Raw genomic sequence first — 24,431 nt, 5'->3', positions numbered from 1 at the left:
GCCATCTCTGAATACATGCAATTTTCCCAATCTGACATAACTTTTGAGGCAGTAATGAATGTACAACGATGACCATTTTTAGATAACGTCATGCCAGATGCATGATTGTTCGGCTGGAAGAAGAACCACAAACCATAGGAGGTACAATCCATAGAGGCAGTAGTGATTCAAGTGGTTAATGCACTGGATTGTTTATTAGTGGATCGGGGTTCAAGCCTCAGCACTGCCAAGCTGCCAATGTTGGGCCCTTGACCAAGGCCCTTAAATCTCTGCTCCACTGGTGCTGTATCATGGCTAACCTTGTGCTCTGAAACCAACCTCAAAGTTGGGATATATGAAGAAAAGAATTTCACTGTAATGTATATGTGTCAAACAAATGCTTTATTTATTTTATTCATTTTTAAAATAAGCCAGATGATCTATGGGTGAGAGGGACATACATAGTCAATCACAGCGAGACAAACCAAACTTGTAAGTCTGTGAAGTCAAGTGTGTGGAGGAGTGTTCACAGCTCTGTCCTCAGTGTTTATTACTCTGTCCTGTGATGCAGCATCAGCATCGGGTTTCAAAAAGACGACGCTAGCTGCTTGTTAGACAAAGCATTTGTACACCTTCAACCCTATTGTATAACAGGGAGAGCTAGCTGGCTGGTGGAAGGAGGAGGAGGAAAAGGAGGAGGAGGAGGAGGAGGAGGAGATATCAGCAAATGGTTGTGGGAGAAAACAAAAAAGATCTCATTTCAGTGGCCTGGTGAAATAAGAGCTAAGGAAAGCTGTTTTAATGTTTTTTGTCACAGAGATCTGGCAACCGTGGTCATGAGGGAAAACATCACAAATAGTACTAAGTCTAAAAAAGACGTTCAACATATTAAAAAAATAGGAGTTTGGCATTCTGCCAGTTTTCTGCCAGTGGTACAGAAAATGCAGTATAGCTGAAATGTTTATAACAAAGTCATCAGTATTAATGCCCTGTTTTACACGTCTGTACCTGAAAATGTGCTAAATTGTCATCTTTTATTGCTTCAGTCCACACTGTTCTGACTAGTTCTCTTCACATCAGGTTTAAACCTCTAGCAGAGCATTGTTCAGCTAGTTCCTGCTTTATTTTGTGTTTCAGTGCATTCTACAGCTACACTTTGTATGTTTTGCACTGTGACTATACAAACATAAACATGGCCCTGACAGGACTAAAAGAACCAAAAAGAAATGTGACCGACAAAGTGACGGATTATCAAAGCCATGCAGAGATCCTGAGAATGCCTGCGATTAAACCTTACAGGTGCAGACATGAAAAGTGAGATAATTATGAGACAGCAGAACCGTACAGCAAAATTTCACCTTAAATGGCACACAAATGTATTTATATTGCAACATGCTCGATCGACAGACACCTGGACCGGGTCAGACACTTCTCAACACGTATATATGAAACCCACAGTCCTGGCTAAATATAGACACACCTAACCTGACCTATTAAGAGCTGCCAAGTCATACACTGCTCTCAGGATACAAACAACAGGCGGATAATGCCCCTTAGCAAAACTATTCACTAGAGAACAAAAGCCCTCTCAGGCCTAAACAGTTCAATCACTTCCTGGATATTTTAATGCAAATCTTTTCCTAAGAAAATAAGTACATAAAAGTTCATAATCAGAGTTAACGACACTCTGGGGGTTGAGTTTATTCAGCATTAGTTACACTTAACTGCCAATAGTAGGTTTATAAATGTAAAAAATGTGGCTCAAGTGTTTAAGGCCCTGGGTCTGAAACTGAAGCTGAAACTGTTGGGCCCTTGAGCAAGGCCCTTAACCCTCTGTGCTCCAGTGGAGCTGTATCATGGCTGATCCTGTGCTCCGACCCTAACCTCCAAAGTTGGGAAATGTGAAGAAAAATATTCACCGTGCTGCAATGTGCTCTTTTAACAATGGACATTGTCTCAAAGCAGCTTTACAGAAGATAAGAAACATAATACAAAAAGTACAAGATCAATATTAAACATATTTAAATGTGTTTGTATTTATCCATAATGAACAAGCCTGTGGTGACTGATGTGACTCTGGTGACTGTGGTGAGGAAAAACCCCTTTAGATGGAAGAAGAAGAAACCTTGAGAGGAACCAGATTCAAAAGGGAACCTCATCTTCATTTGGGTGACATTAGAGGGTGTGATTATAAACTGTTATAAACATCTGAGAGTTTTATTATGAATAATGTCCTTTCTACAGTCAGTTGCCAGGAGCTTATAAATCAGCTCATCATCTGAGCTGATTATAGATTTAACGTATCTGTGTGTGTGTGTGTGTGTGTGTGTGTGTGTGTGTGTGTGTGTGTGTGTGTGTGTGTGTGTGTGTGTGTGTGTGTGTGTGTGTGTGTGGGTATGTGTGGGTGTTTTACCTCGTGGTCCATATGTCATCCTGTACCCCTGTACGGTGCCTGAAAGAGGGTCCCATGCCAAAGCTAAAGTAAAGAACCCTGCCTGTACCAGCCTCATCCTGAGCACTTCCTTCACAGACCCTGAGAACGAGGAATTATAGTTTATTATGTCTTAATAACACTCTCTCCTGTAGTAGAATTTGTGCTATTATTAGTTCAAGCATGGGCATGAGTGTGAAGCTGTGTATGTTCTCACTAGTTCGAGCTTTGGCAGACACAGACTCGCCCACTCTGTCAGGGTACTGGGCGATAACCGTCACTAAGTATTCTGTGCCCGAGTGAAGATCTCGTGCCAAGTAGGTCTTCTGACTGGCTGGCACCGTTTCCTGGGAGTCAAAAAAACATGTAACTTAATGAGTCAGTGTATAACCTACTCGTCAATATTGACAGAAATGTAAAATCTGCTTAGATTGAAAGTACAACACAGTCTGCATCAGCTAGTCCTCACTCGTGCTTGTCAGAACTTGTGCTGGGATTTCCAAATTCTTTGTTTGTTTAGATTCAAATATTTTTATTTTTGGAAGTCAGCAAGAGAAAAAAAAGAGAGTACGCAGACAGAGAGAACGACTGTCTACGACTGCCTTAATATAAGTGATAACAAGTACTAACTTACTAAAGATCTGTTTTCTATACTCTATGTTCAGATTTAAAATAGTAGTGGGCATATCCTAAAGTGTTTTGTTTTATAAATCTAGATTTGTATTTGTACTAGAAGGGGGCGTGGCCTAATCCAATCTCTTTTATAAAATCTATATATAAATATGTACTAAAGGTGGGTGCATGCATCGGACACTCGGTGGACAAAATCGACAAGCAAGGAAATAAAAGTTAACCTTTATTACTTAAAAATCTGCAATACGTCAGTCACAGCCGCCTCTCACCTGTCGTAGCTCAGCAGATAAGGGCCGCCCCACACCAGACAGTGGAGTGTACTGGACCACATAACTTGTTACAGGCCCTCCTGCAGCTGTCCACCTGAACCGAAGAGAATTAGAGGTCTCCTCTGTAAACGTCAGGTTGGTCGGAGCGCTGAAGGAATCTGGGAATGAAGGCAGGCACTGATGTGAGTTATTTATGTCTTTAAAAGCTCATTAAAAATGGTTTCGTTTCTGATACCGTCGCTTGAATAGGAGCCGCCGGACGCCGAACAGACCCGAGGAGACAGGGTGGGCAAGAGAGAGCTGAGATCTTTAAACTTCTCAATGAAGGAAGTAAATTCACTTTGAGGAGGTGATGAGATGAGCTCCAGTTCTCTCTGATCTGCACTCTTTATACCTGAGGGAAACGAACCAGAAGATCAACAACGACAGCAAACAAAGGACACAAGAAAACTTAAAAGAATGAAATAACTTGTGATTTGTTTGGAGCTCTATAAAAGATGGTGAATTAGATATCAGAGAAAAAATAAAAATGATTAATCAGATCTGATCCTGTGACCATCATGACATGAAGAACTATTTTCCACAATGTTGATTTTATTCTATTTGAATTTTAAATAGATCAATTCATTATGTTTTTCATATTGCTTTCATTTTGTTTCCCTTCAAATTCCCAAAGAATTTGAAGCTCAGCATGTAAATCTCCCAATGCAGTTTCAGCAACGCTATTGAGGACAAAAAAAAATCCATCCGGCCTGCAGTTCTCACCCACGGCAAATATCTTGACTCCTAAGCTGCGCAGTTTCTCAGCAGGTTCCTGAACATTGTCCTGAGATTTACCATCTGTGATCAGAATCGCAAGCTTGAATAAGAGGAGAGAGATATCGATTAAATAATTTTAAAAAATAACATTGTAATTTAACATTACTATTTTAGTAGCAGTAGTAATAGTAGTATTAGTATTAGTAGTAGTAGTAGTAGTAGTAGTAGTAGTAGTGTTCAAAACACTTCACATATAAAATACATAATTAATAGATTAAAAAATTTTAACATTTAAAATATGAATTATGGTAATTATTATTCTATTAGTTTAGAAATCAATTGTGAATGAATTAAACAATTATCAATTTAAATACATATCAGTTTAACTATAAATCTATGACTATTAATCAACAAAAGTGTGTGTTTGGTATAATCCAGTAAAATGCCCTAAAGTTGTGTATCTACTCTGGATCAAAATCTGTCTCTAAAACCTAAACTTTATTTCAGACTTTAAAGACGTCATATGAAAATTATTCTGAGAGCCATCCTCAGCTAACCTTGGGCACGTCTCTGGTGGTTCTGGGGTTGAAGAAATTATCTGCAATGTATTTGAGCCCGGCTCCGGTGCGAGTGTTTCCTCCTTTATAGTTGAGGTTCTCGATGGCGCTCAGCAGCTCCGTGCCGCTTAGATACGTGGTGAAGGTAAATTCCACCCTGAGGACAGCGACAGACGTTTATAGAGACAGATCAGGTGTGTCTTCTTCTACATTTCTTATAACTATTAGTGTTTTTTCTGCTGTAAAAGAGGCTTAGTTAGTGTGTCACTTATACAACTGAGCAATTGAGGGTTAATGGCTTTGCTCAGGTGCAGCAGCTTGGTGGACAAACAAATCTTTAATCGCTGAGCTACCACCTGCCACACAAGCTCTTAGGCATCTCAAAACCGCTTTAGAGATATATAAAAATTCAGAATGAATATCATCAAGTTTCAAATGAAATCTATATTTATCCCTAATTTCGGGAGGAACCAGAGTCACAAAGTAACCCATCCTCATCTGGGTGACAACAGAGTGAGGGATTATAAATAATGTCCTTTCTACAGATGTGTATAATTGTCACACCGGGAGGAGGAAGACAGACCCATATGCAGGATAGTTCAAATCAACAGGTTTAACAAATTAAGAACATAAAACAGGGGCACTGACGAAAACTAGACAGGACAAATGACAAGGAAACAATGACGATGATTCTGCGCTGCTCAAGGCAACGCAGCACGGTTAAATACTATTAACACATAGGGAACAGGTGTGCAGAGACGGGGAGGAGTAAACAAGGGTGGGGCAGACACGTGACAAAGAAGAAAAACAAAAGCACATGGCCAAAAGTCCGGGCTGAGTCCTGACAGCCCCCCTCAAGGCGCGGCTCCCAAATTGCCAATCCTGTATTAATGAGAATATCCAAGGAGACCATGATCCTGACGAGATCCGGGAGGGGGGGCCAGCCACACGGCGAGGTAGAGGGGAGGAGCAATTCACATGGTGAGGCAGATGGGGAGAGCAAAGCACACAGCGAGGAGAGCAATAGGGCCAAGCGACGTCTACAGCCAATCAGTAGGGCCGAGCAATGTCCACAGCTGAGCAACAGTTCCGAGCGACGTCCAAGGCCGAGCAGAAGGGCCGAGCGACATCCACAGCCGAGCAGAAGGGCCGAGCGATGTCCACAGCCGAGCACCACCCCCAACAGAGCACCACCCCCAACACACCGCGGCCAGATCACATCTCGAAGAACAGAATGGGAGGAAGGGAGGGCAGGAAAGATCTGTGCCACAGGCCTGCAATACCCCCCACGGAACAGAAGTGAGGTGACGTCCCCCACCAAAACAGGTGTGGGGCAATGCCGCAGGACACCAAAAAATAATAAGGACAAAACAGGGCTGGTGAAATCCTCCGCGGAACAAAAGTGAGGCGATGTCCTCCGCAGAAAAATTGGAACTGGAATTCGGTACAATGTCACCGAAAAAAGGCAAAAGTGCAGGGTAAAACAGACAGACTGTAAGTACAGACTAGGAGAAGAAGAAAAAATTATGCTCCCAATAAATTGGCAGGTTCAAGCTGGAAGCCATCCTGCTGGGTCCGAGTTTGCGCAAAATCATTCTGTCACACTTGTAGGAGGCAGACAGAACCAGATACAGGATAGCTTCAAATAAATGAGTTTAATAAATAACATACACAGAACAGGAACTACAGGAACTCTCTTACATCTTACCAGTCTATAGCCAAATCTGCGAAAGCCGCTTATTTCTCTTCTTTAATTGAAAGAAACAACTCTAAACCTAAGGTATTGTTTTCTATCATTAAATCTGTGACAAATCCTTCTGTTAAATCTATGCCTGTTGCCTCTGTTTCTGTCTGTGAAGGTTTCTCGAGATTTTTTAGTGACAAAATCACTAAACTAAGGCTAAGCGTTCGGCCCACTATAACCCATATCTCTTCCCCAATCACGTCAGATGTCTCTGCATTTTTTAACGCTTTTGAGCTCATCAACCTCCAGCAACTGAAGGAGGTGATTGACAAGCTCAAACCCTCATTTTGTCCCAGTGACATAATTCACCCAAAATTTTTAAAGCAAATCTTTCACTCAATTGGTCCAGGCCTGCTGTCTTTGATGAACAAGTGCCTGCAAACTGGCTCAGTCCCTGCCAACCTAAAGGTTGCCACTGTTACTCCCTTGCTCAAGAAGCCTTCATTGGACCCCTCTATTCAAAAAAACTTTCGACCTATCTCTGTCTTGCCTTTCGTGTCAAAAATTCTGGAGAAAATTGTGCTAAATCAACTTCAAAGTTTTCTGAATAACAATTGTATCTATGAGGTTTTTCAATCGGGTTTTAGGTCTGCTCACAGTACTGAATCTGCCCTTTTGAGAATTTTAAATGACATTTATCTTTCTACTGACTCCGGAGATTCTGTGGTTCTTATTCTTTTAGATTTATCAGCTGCTTTTGATACCATAGACCACTCCCTCTTATTATCGAGGCTTGAGACCTGGGTAGGTCTAAAAGCAAATGTTTTGAGCTGGTTTCAGTCATACCTAACTGACAGAAAATTCATAGTGAATCTGGGTAACTTTTCCTCCGCCCCTGCCGCGCTGTCCTATGGCCTTCCACAAGGCTCTATTTTAGCTCCTTCTCTATTTTCGTTATACACGCTACCCCTGGGCTCTATTCTCCGGAAACACGGTGTATCTTTTCATTTCTATGCTGATGACACCCAAATCTACTTACCAATTAGGAAAAACAATCCCTCAGCAATCTCATCTCTTCTAAAATGTTTAGAAGAGGTTAAATTTTGGCTGTCACAAAATTTCCTGTTTTTAAATGAAGAAAAGACTGAAGTAATAATGTTTAGCCCAAATGAGAACTCTCAGTCCTCAAGCTTCAATCTAGAGAGTTTATCTGTTTTTAGATCTTCTCGGGTGCAGAATCTTGGCATCTTTATTGATCAGAACTTAAAATTTGACAAACACATCTCGTCCGTTATCGGGTCTAGCTTTTACCAACTGCGGATTCTCTCCAAAATTAAACACTTTCTTACCCCTAAGACCTTAGAAATGGCTGTTCATGTGTTTATAACCTCTCGCTTAGATTACTGTAACTCTTTATATTGCGGTATATCTAAAACTCAGATTACGCGTCTCCAGCTCGTTCAAAATGCTGCTGCCAGATTTCTCTCCAGTTGTCGCAAACATGAACACATCACTCCCATTCTCAAATCTCTACACTGGCTTCCGATTTCTCAGAGAATAGATTTTAAGATTTTACTCTTTGTCTATAAGTCTCTCCATAATATCGCTCCTCTCTACCTATCTGAACTTCTTCATCCCTATTTTCCTATTAGAAGTCTCCGTTCATCTGACCAGGCTTTGTTGGTTGTCCCTCGTGTACGGCTCAAGCGTAGAGGAGAGCGTGCCTTTTCTGTGGCCGGTCCTAAATTATGGAACTCCCTGCCACTAGAGATTGGGATGGCACCCACCATTTCTAGTTTTAAGTCCATGCTAAAGACCCACTTATTTTCTCTAGCCTTTTCATGATTGCCCAAGGTTTTATGTCTGTTATATCTTATGGTCTTAAACTGGCTATTTTATTTTATTTTATTTTTTTTATAATTCTTATTTTAGTTTCTTGTACTATCTTATTGTGTATTTTTTAAGTGTATCTGAAATATCAAACGCACTGTGAAGCACTTTGGTCAACCGTGTGGCTGTTTGTAAATGTGCTATATAAATAAACTTGAACTTGAACTTGAAGGAACACAGACGAAAACTAGACAGGACAAATGACGAGAAAACAATGACGTACACTGATAATGATTCATGGTTAAATAGACATGACAATTAACACATAGGGAACAGGTGTGCAGAGACGGGGAGGAGTAAACAAAGGCACATGGCCAAAAGTTCAAGCTGACTCCTCACAATAGTCAAGTGGAGCTGTGTAACCAGGAGTTTTGAGCAACTTATATATCAGCATCATTTCTGATTTCATTATATATTATATATTTCCTTCCTGTCGACACCATCAAATGTTCAGTGATGGAGACAGCAATAGTGCTTCAAAGCCAGCACCATAGTCTCTATCAATAACACAGCAAAATAAGTCTCATATTTTCTTTAAATTTTATATTCATTAAGGCACACACTTAAAACCAACCAAGATGTGCCATTTTTGTGCAATCCTCCAGGATCAGAGACTTTGTGAGCAAAGTAATATGATTACTGATGGGAAGATAATATATTTGCTAGTACATGAATAAAAAATAATACCAAATTATACTGGGGCTTTCAATAACAATTAAAAAGTTGTTTCAAAAACCTCTTGTACACATGAGTCCTATTCTCAATAGAAATATTTCCCCTGGGTCCTAGTGCACCATGGGAGAAGTGAATCCTGGTTTGTGTAGTTAGAGGTTTCACACTGCTCCTACTCTCCCTGGGGTTAACATTGAATCCTGGCTCTTCATAATCTGATGTTTCACACTGTACATTCATAAACCCTGGATACTTATTTGCATATTTCCTCATCAACAACCCTGATTGAATAAATCCAGCATGTGACCGCTATAAATAACACCTCATGCTTTTGCATCAGTGAGTGTAAATTATACTTGGATGATTTATTCCACCTGAAATGCACAAATGCAAGAAAACTAATAAAAAAAAGATTTAAAAAAAGGAAAGAAGCAACAAATCTGTTTAATCAACATGCAGGGTTTATGTTCTGATTGGCTGTCTGTTGTTAAGCGACAAGCCAAAACATCTTAACGTTTCCTAACCCCAGGAAAAAAGACCCACTAACCTAAACAACCTCACCTAATTTTCTGGGGTTAAAAGTCATGAAGTGATGAAGAACTCATGACGTTTCCTTAGTAGTAAGGTCTCAGCTTATAAATCTATTCAGATAGCAGGAAAGGAATAACAAAGATGGCAGCAGAGACTCAGAAACCTCATGCTTTCAAAAAAATAAAATAAAAAACAATGTGCTGAAATTATATGACGACGGAAAGTAAAATAAAAGTGATGAAATGATACAGACTGATTAAGTAAATTCACCTACTCTACAGCCCTTTTTTTGAATCCATTCTTTTTTTTCAGTCAGGCAGTTGAGGCTCAGTGATTAAGGCTCTGAGTAACTGATCAGAAGGTCTGAGGTTCAAGCCACATGCTACCAGACTGCCTCTGTTGAGCCCTTGAGCAGGACAATGTGCTCTTCTTAACAAGCTCGGATATGTGAAGAAAAGTATTTCACTGTGCTGTAATGTATATGTGACAAAATAAAGACTAAATCATCATAAATCTTCATCATAAATCATCAACAACATAAATCATTAGTCTTTCTAAAGAACATAAAGTGAGAGTGGAACAGTAAAAACTCACTCATTCACATGCACTTACACAGGCCCCTTTATGCGTTTTCTTTACTTCCTTTAGATTTGTTTCAGCGTCTAATTTCTATTTTGGAAATTCAACGTCTAATTTCTATTTCTAAAAATGTGCATGATTTTTGCATAATATGGAAGAAAAAAAAATAAGAATATACATATCTGTCACATACATGTTACAGAACAGTGTATACATTTTTTGTGCATATTACACACCTAAAACTTCTAGAACTCTTCAATAGTAATGCATTTCTATTGCAGCATCTTTTATATACTTCAGGAAGGTTTGTGGAGGTCTAATTGTAGCCTACTACTTACATTCTCACAATTAACTCCCCTTTATATCAATCTGTATTAACAAGACAAAACAGGCTTCTCTGAGATGATCTTCTGTTTAAGAACTCTGGTTTGTAACAGATCACAGAACAGCTGACAGAAACCTGTGAGGTGAGTGAAATATTTAATCCCACACTGACCTAGCTGTGTCGCTGTACTGCACGGCTCCGACCCGGACTCCGGTGGCTCCCACTGCACTGGCATAGGGTCTGATGATCCCTGCCATGAAACTCCTCACAAGAGCAAAGTTGGTACGTCCGATACTGGATGACCCGTCCACCAGGAACACGATATCCGCCGCGCCCACATTATCACACGTGTCTGGAATGAACACACTTCATAAACACAGACGCAAGCGACAACCATAGATGGGATGTGGCAATGGGATGTGTTCTGTTGTTTTTAATATCCAGCAACATATTCACGACAGGGCACAGAATCGTAAATCGACAAGGTCAAAGTTCAAGATACATGTACAATGAATGTTTCACAAGATTACAAATATAGTCATGATGTATCTTAATCTTCTGAGCGGTTTTATTATTGTAAATCTATTCATCAGTACACGTGTGAGTGTTGTAATGAGATAGACAGTAACTTATTTCCAAATGAATATGCAGGTATGTTACGCTCGTAGCGCCTGATTTTGACTGCCGCTGAATATGATGAGACTAGCAGAAGAATTCTCAGGTCCGTAGGAAAGACACTGATTTTCACCTGCTCTAGACTTATCAGCTTCCACATCATATTTCTGTCAAGCAGAAATGTTGAGAATGAGAACGATGGTGTTCAAATTAATTAGAAACTTTAGAAAAGCCTTAAGAAAAAAAATCACCAGCATCATGTTTTAGACTTGTAAGGTTTGAGTTGTCAAGTACGCAGAAAAGTTCAAAAAAATGTATTTCATTCATTTATTAATTTTTTTTATTCTCATTGAAATTGTTACCTTGAGCTGTAGATCTGTTTGTTAGGAACAGCAACACCACAGCCACCAAAGTCCAAGGCCACATCTTTACTCTGTACAAAAGACACACATACAGTAATCTACAGGCACAACACAACAATATGCATGCAACATACGGATACCGTAAACACTGGGAGTCCATACAGTGAACAGTCCAAACCTTTGAAAGAGTCACATGACTCCATCAGGTGTACATTTTCTGTGTTGTAAATACATTCAAAACTTCTAAATTCTCACATTGTGCATACTATCAAACCTTACATGGTTCCAATGCAACAAACAAGGCTAGTGTTTTTACATGAAACATGGAGGAATAATGCTGGTTAGAGATATCCCTTCTGTGAAGTATGCATTCCAGCAAATCTAAGTGGCTAACTATTGCTTAAACTGCAAACCAGTCCTGAACTGCGACTCAATGACCTTGAGTTAACCAAAATTGGGCATAGCCCCCATCCTTCTTGGGGACTTGCTCTGGGAGGGTAAATGGCTCTTTTTTAAGCATGATTTCAATGTAACTAGCAATAATGAGTTAATGAGGTATCAACAGAGCATGTAAGCCGATGTAAAGATTGTGTACAATAGCCTAAAGGCTGTCAGTTTGCAGAAGCATGTCACCTCTTGTGATCTTCCTTAAAGTCAAAGTAAAACATCAGCAGCCTCCTCTGATCATAAGCCTAGAATAAACACTACCCCATACAGATTTAACAGTGAACAATGTCCTGTTGTTTCCTGATGTGGTGAAAGGAAGATCAGACAAACGTGCAGGTATATAAACGTGTCATCAACCCTTCAAGACCGGATTCAGAAACATATAATGAGTAACTGTAGGGTTCATTTTCCGATGACTCTCACGTCTAGCAAGAAAAACTTCATGACCTTCTTTTAAGTCATAATACGTCTGGAGTGTTTGATTTGGTTTTATGTGACTTGATGCCCTGAAGGTGAGGAAAGAGTCTAAACATGTACCATAACACTCAGGTCACAACAACCATCAGCCTGAATCATATTAACACCTACACACGCACACACACCTATACACAAAAATGCAGACCACACACACACCTACACACCTACCTACATACACCTATACACACAGACGCACACTAACATACACATATACTGTACACTCATACTTTCACAAACACCTATACAAATAGGTTTGTGATTGACTTGTATTCTCACCTCGCACCCAGTTCTCCTGGGAAATTTACATTCCATGTTGTTGGTGTCCTTTCAGTCACTGATTGTTTACACTAGGATTCTGATTGGTTAGAAGGTATCATGCACTTCTGGATTTTTATCAGGTGAATTTTTACCTCTCTTTGTTCATAACCTCCATCTATGTTTTGTCTCTGTACTTCATGACATGTTTGGTTTCTTCCGAAAGTCTTGGTTGAATTTCTAGTTTTAGTTGAGTATGAACTTTCTGAAGGCTACGATGTACTGCCAGCTTTATCCTGACATTCAGAGTCTCTCTCTCTCTCACACACACACAAAAACAGGTTTGCTGATGTTGCTGAGGGCAGCAGCTCAACACACCTGGGGTCACCTGCAGCTCAGCACTGTACCAACCGACACTGTGGCCCTGGCAAGATATGACATGAGTATGTGATTATGTTTGATTATGTGTGTGTGTGTGTGTGTGTGTGTGTGTGTTTGTGTGTGTGTGTGTGTGTGTGTGTGTGTGTGTGTGTGTGTGAGTACTGTATGTACGTGTATGCACATGATCAATCTATAAGGTTTGCTAGTTTCCATGTTTAAAGGTTATCCATCATTCAAATAAATCATAAATACATCTATAACTGCACATGACTTGCCTTCATATATAAGATTCTTTCCCTTTGCTGGAAGCGAAAAAAAAAGGCAGTGGAATGTTAGCATCTGCTAAAAAAAAAAAACGTGACAGAAAACGAGTCGCTGCAAAGTATTAATCAGATCAGTCTCATGACAAGAAAATACAATCAAGTTGTGATTCCAGCAGGACATACCACTAAATCCACAGAAACAACCACAGAAACAACAGAATCAAGTTGTTGACATTTAATACGCCCATCCTCGATCCCAATGTGCCATCTTCACTCAATATCACTCGTGGCTTTGGAGGTATGTAGGCTGACTTAAGAGAAAAATGGAGTGAGACCAAACATTTGCGTCTGCACTGATAGCCAATATAATGATACACTAACGCAATGTGGCAGCTGTACAGTAACATTGTGTTAAAAAATATTTTAAAAATAATTTAAAAATACCATTTTTATTTATAGAAATCAATTTTTTAAATTAAGTCAATAAATAAATATTGCCTATTCCTACAAGACAGCTTTCTTTTGGATATTCAGAATACGATTAGGCTAATTACCAACAATATAAATCTGTGTTATTCATTTTTTAACCAAGCGTGCCAATAATTCTAAGGGTGTACATTTGGACATTTGTTTACAAGGAGACTGGTTTCACTGCTGTGAAGTTCCCCATGATTTAAGAACAGCTATTATTAAGTCTCTGTGTGGGCTGTTGCTATTTAAGTGATATTACCATCTAGGGTGCTTTAGACAACTTCAGCATGCCAGACTAGGATTTATTGTAACACCACCTCTGGGCTGGATGTCATGAAGGTCTGGCTCTAAACACACAGCAACTAAAAATGGGCAAATTGTCAAGTCCATTTGTATTTCATCACTGCAGTAGTAACAGCACAGCCTTTACTGTGAAAGGTTTGCTTGCTACCTGAAAGGTCAATAAACACAGACGCCACTGAGAGATTCTGCTCCACCCAGTCACTTCACTGGTGTCCCACAAGGTTCAGTACTCAATCCTCTTCTGTTATGCATCTACACTCGTTCTCGTGGTCAAGTCACATCCTTACCCAGGTTCTCATACCAATGCTATGTGGATGACACTGAACTGATTCTCCCCTTGCCATCCTCAAACACCTCTCAGCTCATCAGCTGAAATTTAATCACAGCAAATCTGAACTGCTGTTCATCTAAGGTGATTCATCCCCACATCAGCTCACTGACAACCCACTGACATCGCCTCCGGACACTGCACACAACCTTGGGGTAACAATGGACAATCAACTGTCCTTTTCCTCTCACATTGCTAATCTGTCACATTCATGCTAACAATATCAATAGGATTCTTCCATTTATGTCCACACAAGCCACTCATTTGCTTGATCAGTCCCTTTCCATTTCGAGACTGAATGACTGCCACTTGATTCTGGCAGCTCTGGCTCTGAGCACCAATTAACCACTGTAACTGATCCAGAATACAGTTCTGGTAACTTGGTGGTGGAATGATCTTCCTCTTCCTATAGAACATGAACTAACACCTTAAAAAAGTGGTCTTACTAGACTTCCTTCTAACAGAGTTTTTAGACTGATGGTATTCTGAGTCCGTGACTTAGTGAAGCAGTATCAATGTAGCCATTTGGTCGACACTTCTAAAGCCGTTCTGTATAAGGACATCTGCCAAATGCCAGAAAAGTAATGGTAAGATGACCTGCAATTTGTTGGATGGTCAAAGATTATTACTAGCTCTATCCTGCTTTTGTATTTCTTCAAGTTTGAAGTGTTCTGCATAGATGACCGGAGGAGAACGTACCTGTATGAATGGTGAAAGAAGAGGAAGAGTGGAATTTGAGTGGTAGAGAGGGACACTAATAAGAAGATAATTAATAGAGAACTCAGTATAGCTTTTTTATATAATATTAAATATTATATATGTGTCTGTGCAATGTGCTTTTTTTGCAATGTGCAATTTTGTTTTTCGTATCAAGTGTGTTAGCCCCGCCCTTTCCTCATCCGGTCCCGCCTCTGTACACCTGTTCCTTGTGTTTCAATTATTGTCACCCCTATTTATACCGGTTGTCTTACATCTGCCTTTCGCTGAGTCCTTGTCTTTTGGTTTGTTGTTTTTCGTTTGCGTTTGTGTTGATCTTTGCAATCGCACCGAACAAATGAAGGCATCCGAATGAAATAAATTTAACAAGTGTTTTTTGTTCAGCTTAGAGTTTGTCGTTTTGCTCAAATCACTGTCTTTCAAGGTGAATTCAATGTATAAAAAAAACTCAACACTTTTCTGGAGGCATTCTGTTAGATACAGCATACATAAATATAAAATCCAGAATATAATGTAATTATATAATAACTAACACTTCAGACACTTATCCTACAGTTTGATCATCATATTGTGTCTTTGATCAGATTCATCTGTGTAACATAATGGCAGTAAAAAAAAGTAAAAAATCTACTCTGTTTAGCCTCCATGTTTGTGTTTTTATACCAGATGAAGCGATGGATAAAGAGATCTTTAAAAATGTTGAAACTTGAAGATGAAAAGTGGATTCAGTATAAAAACTGAACTTCGCGCAACAGCCTACTGCTGAGTCAGAAAGAGGACCAAATGGAAGGATACAAGAAAGAAAAGACAGGATTATTGGAGAAACAGGAATAAGTATAATGATAATGAAGTCCTGAGTCAACACAGATTTCATGATTTGTCTTTCATAGGAACAAAAAGATGACGAGCTGATTTATTTGGGCACTTTCTGTACTGACGAGTGACAAAAGGATAAAAGCTATGAAGGCAACTAAACAACTAAAATGATTTTAGTTGTTTAGTTGCCTAAAAGCATTTTCTAAAAGCATTTTTTATGCTTGTATTTATAATAGTTTAGTTATTTATTTGTTCATTCATTTATGTATTTTCTACACTTTTCCCCCCTTTGCTCTGTGCACATAATTCTAGTTCTACTTTTATTGTAGTTTTATTGTTATTTCTATTTTTATTCTATTAGAAGGACACAGACTGGTGATAAAGCATTTCACTACACTGCAGTGTATGTGACAAATAAATTTAAGTTTGAACACATACCGGATAAAAAAACACACAAACACAAATGTGTAGATAAAGCAGATTATTTAAATCTACAGTATATGAAAGAAATTCTTAAACTGGCTTCATCATCTGTAAACTGACTGATGTGACTAGTTTATCTTTGGCTTGAGTTTTGTTCTTGTTCTTTGTATATTTTTAGTTTTTTGTTCATTCATTCATTAATTTTCGACCGCTTATCCGAACTTCTCGGGTCACGGGGAACCTGTGTCTATCTCAGGCGTCATCGGGCATCGAGGCAGGATACACCCTGGACGTAGTGCCAACCCATCGCAGGGCACACACACTATCATTCACTCACACACTCACACACTATGGACAATTTTCCAGAGATGCCTAAGTTTTTCGTGTTCGTGTTAAATGTTTCTCCATTTAAGAAGGTCAGTTACATGAGTCATGGTTAGTTTGAGGTTTTATACGGAAGTTTCTTGTTCGTTGTTGATGTACAGTTTATTCCTGTTTTTATTTTTCTTCGAGCATCAAACATGTAATCTCGCCTGTCCATAACCCTTCATTCAGCCATGCTTTAATTAACTGCTTTTACTTACACATACAAATGAAAGACTTGTTATATTCCTTCTCTGGACTGTTTATTGGTTTCATTTCCTGGGTTATTTCCTTTGACACGCTGCTCATAACAATCAATCCCGGCTCTTTATAATCTGATGTCTAATGTCTAACAGATTTTCTAATGCACTTGTTAGACTTATTTTGGGTTGTAATTATTGTGCCTGAGTGCAGTTACAAAGAGTCTGTTCTTTGAATAATGATTTTGAAGAAGATAAGGATGATCGTATACATGTAGCTTGAGGCGACAAGTTAAAGTCAGATCAGGTCAGAAGAAAGGAGGGAAAAACAACAGTGGAGGATAAAAGAAGGGAGGTATGCTAGGCTAGAAACTGTCGGACAATAACCTTTACATCAGACAAAGAATAAGAAGAAAGAGGTCAAAACTGTGGGAAAAAAGCTGACGTCCTTTAGTGGCTGAGTCAGTCAGTCCCCAGACGAATGTTTATCATTTCTGCTTTGTGTTAATAGTCTGTAATGTTTGAATCTTTCTGCTGACTGAAAGGAGAATCGTAATCATTACCACACTTCTTCTGATGAAACTGACTAAAGGTTATGAGAGGGGTTGTGCTGCTGTGTGTCCTATCACACCATCCAAGCCATTACTGTATAACGATAGTCTCGCTCATGGCTTTAAAGAAACGTAAGCAGGCGTTGGGGAAATAGAAGGGGACATGGCCACGTCTCAGAGAGCAGAGATGAGTTTGATATCAACATTTACTCTGAAGATACAAACATTTGTGTGGAAAAAATAATTCTCTGGAACTTTTCTATAAATATATCACCTCTAGTATTGTAGAGAAAGACAGAAATAGTGATGAAACTCTACAAATTCTTGTCCTGAGTATCTACATTTATATGAGCTTCATATTAACACCACTGTGGAGTGAGACATGAGGAAGACGTTCAATCACCAACATGGACACAAAAAAACCGGAGGAAACATTTTTGGGGGGAAAAGATTTAAATACTGTTTAGCATGCTCAGGAATGTTAACAGGATTGTAAATAAAATAAAATAAAAAAAGTTATTCACTGTAATGGATCAAATCTTTGTAACTTTATCTAATTAGAAAATTGAAATATAATTCTATAGGTGTGTGCATGTGCTAGTTCTTGGCACATGGGCAAAGGGTTCTCGTTGTTCATATGATCAGGATCATGAGACGTGTAATTAAACAGGAAGAGGTTTGTGTACACACACATCTGGCAAAACGTCATGTGTACAACCTTCCTAATAAACCGAGACGTCTTTCTTTGCATTTTAACACACCGATTCAGCTGAATAACAGAGAGACTAGAACAACCTGAAAGCATGCTAAGCATTCGGCATTAAAGCCACAACACAGATGAGCCTGACCTCAGGAAACCGGCGGTCCGAAGAGAAGAATAGTTTAATAAAAAACATCCTGACTAACAGATTGTTTTACACAGAGAATGAGTGGAGGCGGCATTTCTTCTGCTGCAGAAGTGCATCTGCTGCACATATTTTGGTGTGGGGGCAAATAGATGAGAGAGTAAGCGAGGGGAATAAATAAGAGCAGAGAACAAAACTGAAATGAGAGGCTCGCCGGAACACATTGAAGTGATGAAGCAGAGGAGTCAGAGAGGCTGAATCCCAGCTGCTAATTTCGGACGTTGGCCTTAAGACACGGTTCAACTCCGGTACACCCCGTCTTCATCTAAATATAACTTCATGTCAGTAAATAATCCCCTCTGTGGATCTGTCACTGTTACTTATTCAGCAGGTTTTAGATTTCTAATAAATTGTAAACTCTGGTGCACATCGGTTTGTTTGTTTAACTGACAAAAGCGAGAGACAAGGCACTCATGTCACTTGGAGGAAAAAAATGTGCTAGCGTTATATACAGTATAGCCACAATATAGAACACAATTCCTTAGAAAACTATACGATTTTACTTGTTTTGACTTTATACACTCACCAGAACCTCATGAAAGATCCCTGCTACTTCCTCCCAAGCTTTATTTTTCTCTGTGCATGTTTAAGGAGAGCTCACACGCTCACCATGCATTTTATTAGGAACTCCTGGGACACCAGGAAATTCGATTCAATGAAATTTTATTTCTATAGTGCGTTTTAACAATGGACAATGTCACAAAGCAGATTTACACAAGTTAAAAAAATGCAGGAGATAAATAATTAAAGTTTAAATTCCACTCTCACGCAGTTATTATCATTATTATTTATGCAGTAACCTAATCAGCCAATGTTGTTGCAGCAGAAGCAGGGCAAGAGCTTCAGTAAATGTTCACATGAAACATCAGGAAGATGAAAAGTCATATCTCTGTGACTTTACTCAAGTCTATGGATGGATGATGTTTCCATATGTGCTGGTTTGATTATTCCACAAACAGCTGATCTCATTAGAGACACACAGTGAAGAGTGTGAAAAACCAAAACATCCTGTGAATGACAGATGCGTAGGAGGACACCTCGTGTTGATCAGGGATCAGAAGAAAAGGCTCAGTTTGGTTTAAACTGTCGCGGTGGAATACAGTAACATAAACAGTCTTTAAAAGTTTCTGAAATATTCAAACCAGCCCATCTGTAAAATACAATAATATCCATCTATACGCCACAGAGATCAGACATTTTCTTCATACTTGATGTTTGAGATGAACGTCACAGAAGATGATGCAGTAGCATCAGAGCTTCAGTTGATGATTACGTCAAACCTGAAGAACGTCAAATGTTTTGTCTACTGACTCTACAGAGCTATCTTTATGTGTTTACGCATCTCTACGTCCTTGTTTTCACTTGATCTGAGGCACAGAGCTCTGTTCACGTTCCGATTGGGTTGCTTAGCGACAAGCCGTAACATTCTAACAGAGCATCGTTTCACACTGTACACTTTTGTGCTGATCCTGCTTCAGAGCAGTTTCATAACCCATAATCGTGTAAAATACACATTAAATTGTGCTTCTATTATCCCAAACCCACCATTCCACAATTGATGTAAGACAACATCAAAACAGACTCATCATTAGCTCTCTCATCATTTTAGGCAAAGTATAAAACATAGGTAAAAAGGGTGGGGTTCATTACATTAAAACTTACCAAGAAAACAGGCAATGAGCTAAAATAATATTCCCGATTCCAAGCATGAAAAAAGGAAACAAGTGCCAAACACAACAGGTTGTAAAAACAAGCCCAAAGTAACATCGCAGGTTGGTCAGGAATAGCAGAAACCCAGAACACCACAAGGCCGTGCTCGTCCGAGTGTGAAATATCTCAGGGTTAAAGCTCAGGTCACGGTTTTGTGTAGAGATCCTCCAAAAGCTTTCCCTGCATTAGCTACAGCAGATATTACTGCTTATACTAATCTACATAAAACCCACAAAAAAGTAAGTAAATAAACAGAAATACAGAATCTCTAGTGTGTGTAGAAAAAAAAACAACAACAACATTTCAACAGTTCATTCTGATTGGACAGAAGATGGATGTATATGGACTTGGGTGGGATATTTGATGAATGCTGTAAATATTCTGAGAGTAAAACTAAACGTGTTTTTGGTAATCAGTGCTTTTTCTATTATGGAAGGAGTCATCAGTGTCAATGCTTTGTAACACTCTGATGTTGTTAAAACGATGTTTAATGACATTTTGAGGACTGAGAAAATGTTGTGCTTTCTCGCTAATACGACAAGCCACGTTTCTCTTATTCACTTCAAACGAGGGAGAAAGAAAGTCACATGAGACTGGTGAGAGAAAGCTTCAGACTGAACTACAATGTAAACACAAACAGATAAAAAAGCGTAACGTGTTCATCGTTTATGTAATAGTACAATGTTATCACTGTCACAATACTGTATTATAAGAGGAATAAAATACTTCAGGATGCTGTTTGGAGTGGTAACGTTCACTCAGCTTCATCACGCCGCAGTAATTAGCGTCCTGTAACAGCTATCCTCGGTTAAAGTGTGTTTCAAGGTTGTGTCCACCAAGCTGCCACTGCTGGGTCCCTGAGCAAGGCCCTTAATCCTCAATTGTATAAAAATGGGATAATGGCATCTGCCAAATGTAGGAAACGTAGCTACTCAATACCTCTGTTTCTGATATATTTCTTTCTTCTTTATATTGTATCTACTTTGTGCCTTTTCTACTCATTGGCTATTTTTACACCAAGGACAGTCGTGAAAAGCATTTCCCTACATGTCGTACTGTGTATGATTGTGCATGTGACAAATAAAATATAAATCTACTGCATCAGTACAGTGGTGTTTAGAATAGAAATAGACTTATGGGATCAGTACAGTATAAACAAACAACGCTTTTCTGGCTAAAAGTCTGCTAGAAAATGAATCAGGACACTGGCTTTCAGTGTGAGACATCATGACACAGGACAATGGCTTCCGGTAGCTGCACGCATCAGATTTAAAACACTGATGTTTGTCTACGAAGCCAAAAATGGACCAGCTTCCTTTTACCTCAAAACTCTTCTCACTCCTCACACTGCACCTTGCACCTTCAGACCTACAGCACTGCTCCACTGGTCCCACCATCTCTCAGGATAAGAGGGAGGTTTACAGCGAGACTTTTTCTCTGTTCTGGCACCGAGGCGGTGGAATTAACTTCCCCTAGATGTCTTTAAATCACAGATGAAGACTTTCATCTTCCTGAAACACTTCAACTAGCACTTATTTTCCCTGTTTGTTTTATCCATTTAGAAAAATGCTATAATTCCTCCAAACAGTGTTTTAGAGCCCTAAGAGCCCTAAGAGTTTTAGAGCCTGACTCTGAATAAGAGAGTCTGCTAAATGCCATAAATGTGATTGTGAATGTAAACATGTGTCTTTCCGTGTGTTGATAACCTTACACAGAATTATCGTGGTTAAAGATCAGATTTGAGCTGCTTATGAACACTTGGAGCATCTCGGAGAGCAGAAATGGGTTTGATATCAAGATTTACTCTGAAGATTATTCAGATTTGTTTAAAAATATAAATAACCCTTTTTTGGGAACTTTTCTATGAAAATGTTAGCCCAAACATTGTTGGAAAAAACAGAAATACTTCTGAAACTACTTTCATATGAACTTCATATTAATCACCACTGTGGAGTGAGACATGACAAAGACATCCAATGATCAACACGAACACAACAAAGAGGGAGATAGAAAGCTGTATAAACATATATTCGCTTCTCTCCAGGTGCGTACAAGTGTGTCAAGGCATGCAGGAGCTGTAATACGTGGCATTAAGAGTGTTTAAGAGAGACAAAATTCTGAAGCATCTTAAACACTGAATAAGGAGCTATAAGTTATGGAAACGAGGTTCAATGTGATTTGGTTAGGATTAGAAACATTTTTGATGAGTGTTTATTGAGCAGACGCTGTTAAACGGGACACCCAGGAATCACAGGTCTCTAATATTTTTACGAATAGCGTTTTTATATTTGCGAGATATCTATGAAGCATGTCCCTGTTCTCGCTTGCTCTACAGTAGCTACAGTCGTTCTTTCAACATATCATCTCGATTTTACTCTCTTGTAACAAAACAGAAAAAAAATCACAAATCGTTAAGTTACTCACAAACCGAAATAAACATTTCTCTCGAAGAAATGCTGTAACATTGACTCTACAATAATAAGTTCAATATTCATTCATTTTCTACCGCTTATCTCAACTTCTCGGGTCACGGGGAGCCTGTGCCTATCTCAGGCGTCATCGGGCATTGAGGCAGGATACACCCTGGACGGAGTGCCAACCCATCACAGGGCACACACACACTCTCATTCACTCACACACTCACACACTATGGACAATTTTCTTTCTTTGGACCGGGGGAGGAAACCGGAGTACCCGGAGGAAACCCCCGAGGCACGGGGAGAACATGCAAACTCCACACACACAAGGCGTAGGCAGGAATCGAGCCCCTAACCCTGGAGGTGTGAGGCGAACGTGCTAACCACTAAGCCACCGTGTCCCCCATGTTCAATATAATAAGTACATTATAATACATTATAATACATAATAATAGAATAGAAAGATGGAATTTTAATTAGTTTTGTGCATCAGTGTTATCATTAAATAATCAATAGCTTCTGACCAATCAGAATCCATAGTTCATATTTTACACTGTTAGACTAAGTTATATTTCTTTTTATTCTTTGGGTTTATTTAAATCAATTAAAATATATTTTTTTAAACCGCTACAGATCTGTACATGTTCCAGCTCCAGTTGGACTCTGCTATACTAAAGAGGAGATGCCAACTCCATGTGGTCTTTTGCAACAATACAACATTTATCAGACTGTACATTTATAATCACACCCTCCAGTGTCACCCATATGAGGATGAGGTTCCCCTTTGAGTCTGGTTCCTCTCAAGGTTCCTTCCTTTACCATCTAAGGGTTTTTTTCCACACCACAGTCACCTGAGTCACCTCAGACTTGCTCATTGGGGATAAATACAAACACATTTAAATATATCTAATATTAATCTTTAATTTTTTGCATTATATTAATCTTTATATTATTCTTTATAATAACCTTTTGTTCTATGTAAAGCTGCGCTATAGAAATGAATTTGAATTTGAATTACAGTAATAAACATTATACATTTTTATCAGGTTATTAAGGCTAATAATGATAGGTTAGTAACGCTGTAAACTAAACTAAACTAAACTTTAGTAACTAAACTAAACTATGAACATTGTTTCCATTAATCTGTGCTTTGATCTGAATAATAATCATGGAACTGTAAATGAATGGAAGGTTCATGGACCTTAACATCAAGGGTTTTTGTGTGTGTGTGTGTGTGTGTGTGTGTGTGTGTGTGTGTGTGTGTGTGTGTGTGTGTGTGTGTGTGAATTATTTTGCTCCAAAAACTGAACTGGACCAAGCTGGTGTCAGTAAAGTCTTTCTGCAGCTAAAGATACAAGTCATAAATCATTTATCTACTGAACTCCAGCTGCCCTTCTATAAACTCCAACCTACACCGGTAATTAAAGGTGTAAAAAAAACTTTACTCGATATCTTCTGACTTATGGTTCGCAAACTTTCCCTAATGTACAACTTAAAGCTTGAACTTACCTGTAAAAGGTGCAGAACTCTGTCAGTTCAGCTGAAGCATAATAATAACAATCCTCTCACCAAGACAAGCTTCACTCACAGGTGAGCAGAGCACTGACTGTCTCGTGCGCCCATCAGCATCCAGGTAGCGTTTTTCCTTCTTCTGCAAAAACGTTACAGTGTCGTTTTGAGCCTCATATAAATCGATATAGTAGCAGCAATGTTACTCGCTCCAGGACAATAGTCCAGACTTGCCCGTTCCGTGATCCTGCAGCTAAGTCTTTCTGTCTCTTCTTCCTTCCTTCCCCCTTTTTTCCCCGTTGGGGATCATTTCTGTGCCCCTGACGACTCTGTCTTCCTAAATTACACTTCAGCCAATCAGATTGCGGAAAGTAAATGACTTTACATTTTAGTAAATGACGAAAAGTAAATGACGCCTTCTTCTATCAGGTAAAGAAATAAAAACATTTTATTTATATCATGTTTCGGGAATGTGCTTTACTGATGATATTCACTTTAGACAAATCAATTCTACCCAGTTTTTGTGAATAAAGTGCGTGCGTGTGTGTTTGTGTGTGTGCATGTGTGTGTGAGTGTGTGTGTGTGTGTGTGTGTGTGTGTGTGTGTGTG

At 39.1% G+C, this 24,431-nt stretch overlaps 1 protein-coding gene across 3 annotated transcripts in view; it reads right to left on the bottom strand.

Annotated features, from left to right (window-relative positions):
• Positions 1-24,209, bottom strand: part of col7a1 (collagen, type VII, alpha 1) — a 117,233-nt gene extending 93,024 nt beyond the window's left edge. Inside the window, exons 1-9 of one of the 3 annotated variants that reach the window (XM_047813649.1) lie at positions 23,823-24,209; positions 11,287-11,357; positions 10,481-10,661; positions 4,629-4,785; positions 4,078-4,171; positions 3,548-3,706; positions 3,313-3,470; positions 2,628-2,757; positions 2,393-2,512 (exon numbers count right to left, since the gene is read on the bottom strand). In XM_047813649.1, the coding sequence (XP_047669605.1) occupies positions 2,393-2,512; positions 2,628-2,757; positions 3,313-3,470; positions 3,548-3,706; positions 4,078-4,171; positions 4,629-4,785; positions 10,481-10,661; positions 11,287-11,350 (1,063 nt within the window). In that variant the 5' untranslated portion in view covers positions 11,351-11,357; positions 23,823-24,209. The remainder of the gene's footprint in view (positions 1-2,392; positions 2,513-2,627; positions 2,758-3,312; positions 3,471-3,547; positions 3,707-4,077; positions 4,172-4,628; positions 4,786-10,480; positions 10,662-11,286; positions 11,358-23,822) is intronic. The other 2 variants (XM_047813647.1, XM_047813646.1) reach the window with 2 other exon arrangements.
• Positions 24,210-24,431: the final 222 nt, after the last annotated feature.

This window comes from Tachysurus fulvidraco, chromosome 5, assembly GCF_022655615.1.
Source record: "Tachysurus fulvidraco isolate hzauxx_2018 chromosome 5, HZAU_PFXX_2.0, whole genome shotgun sequence".
Classification (NCBI taxonomy): domain Eukaryota; kingdom Metazoa; phylum Chordata; class Actinopteri; order Siluriformes; family Bagridae; genus Tachysurus; species Tachysurus fulvidraco.
Note: the sequence above shows the minus strand (reverse complement) of the source record. Positions and strands in the feature narration are given on the sequence as shown.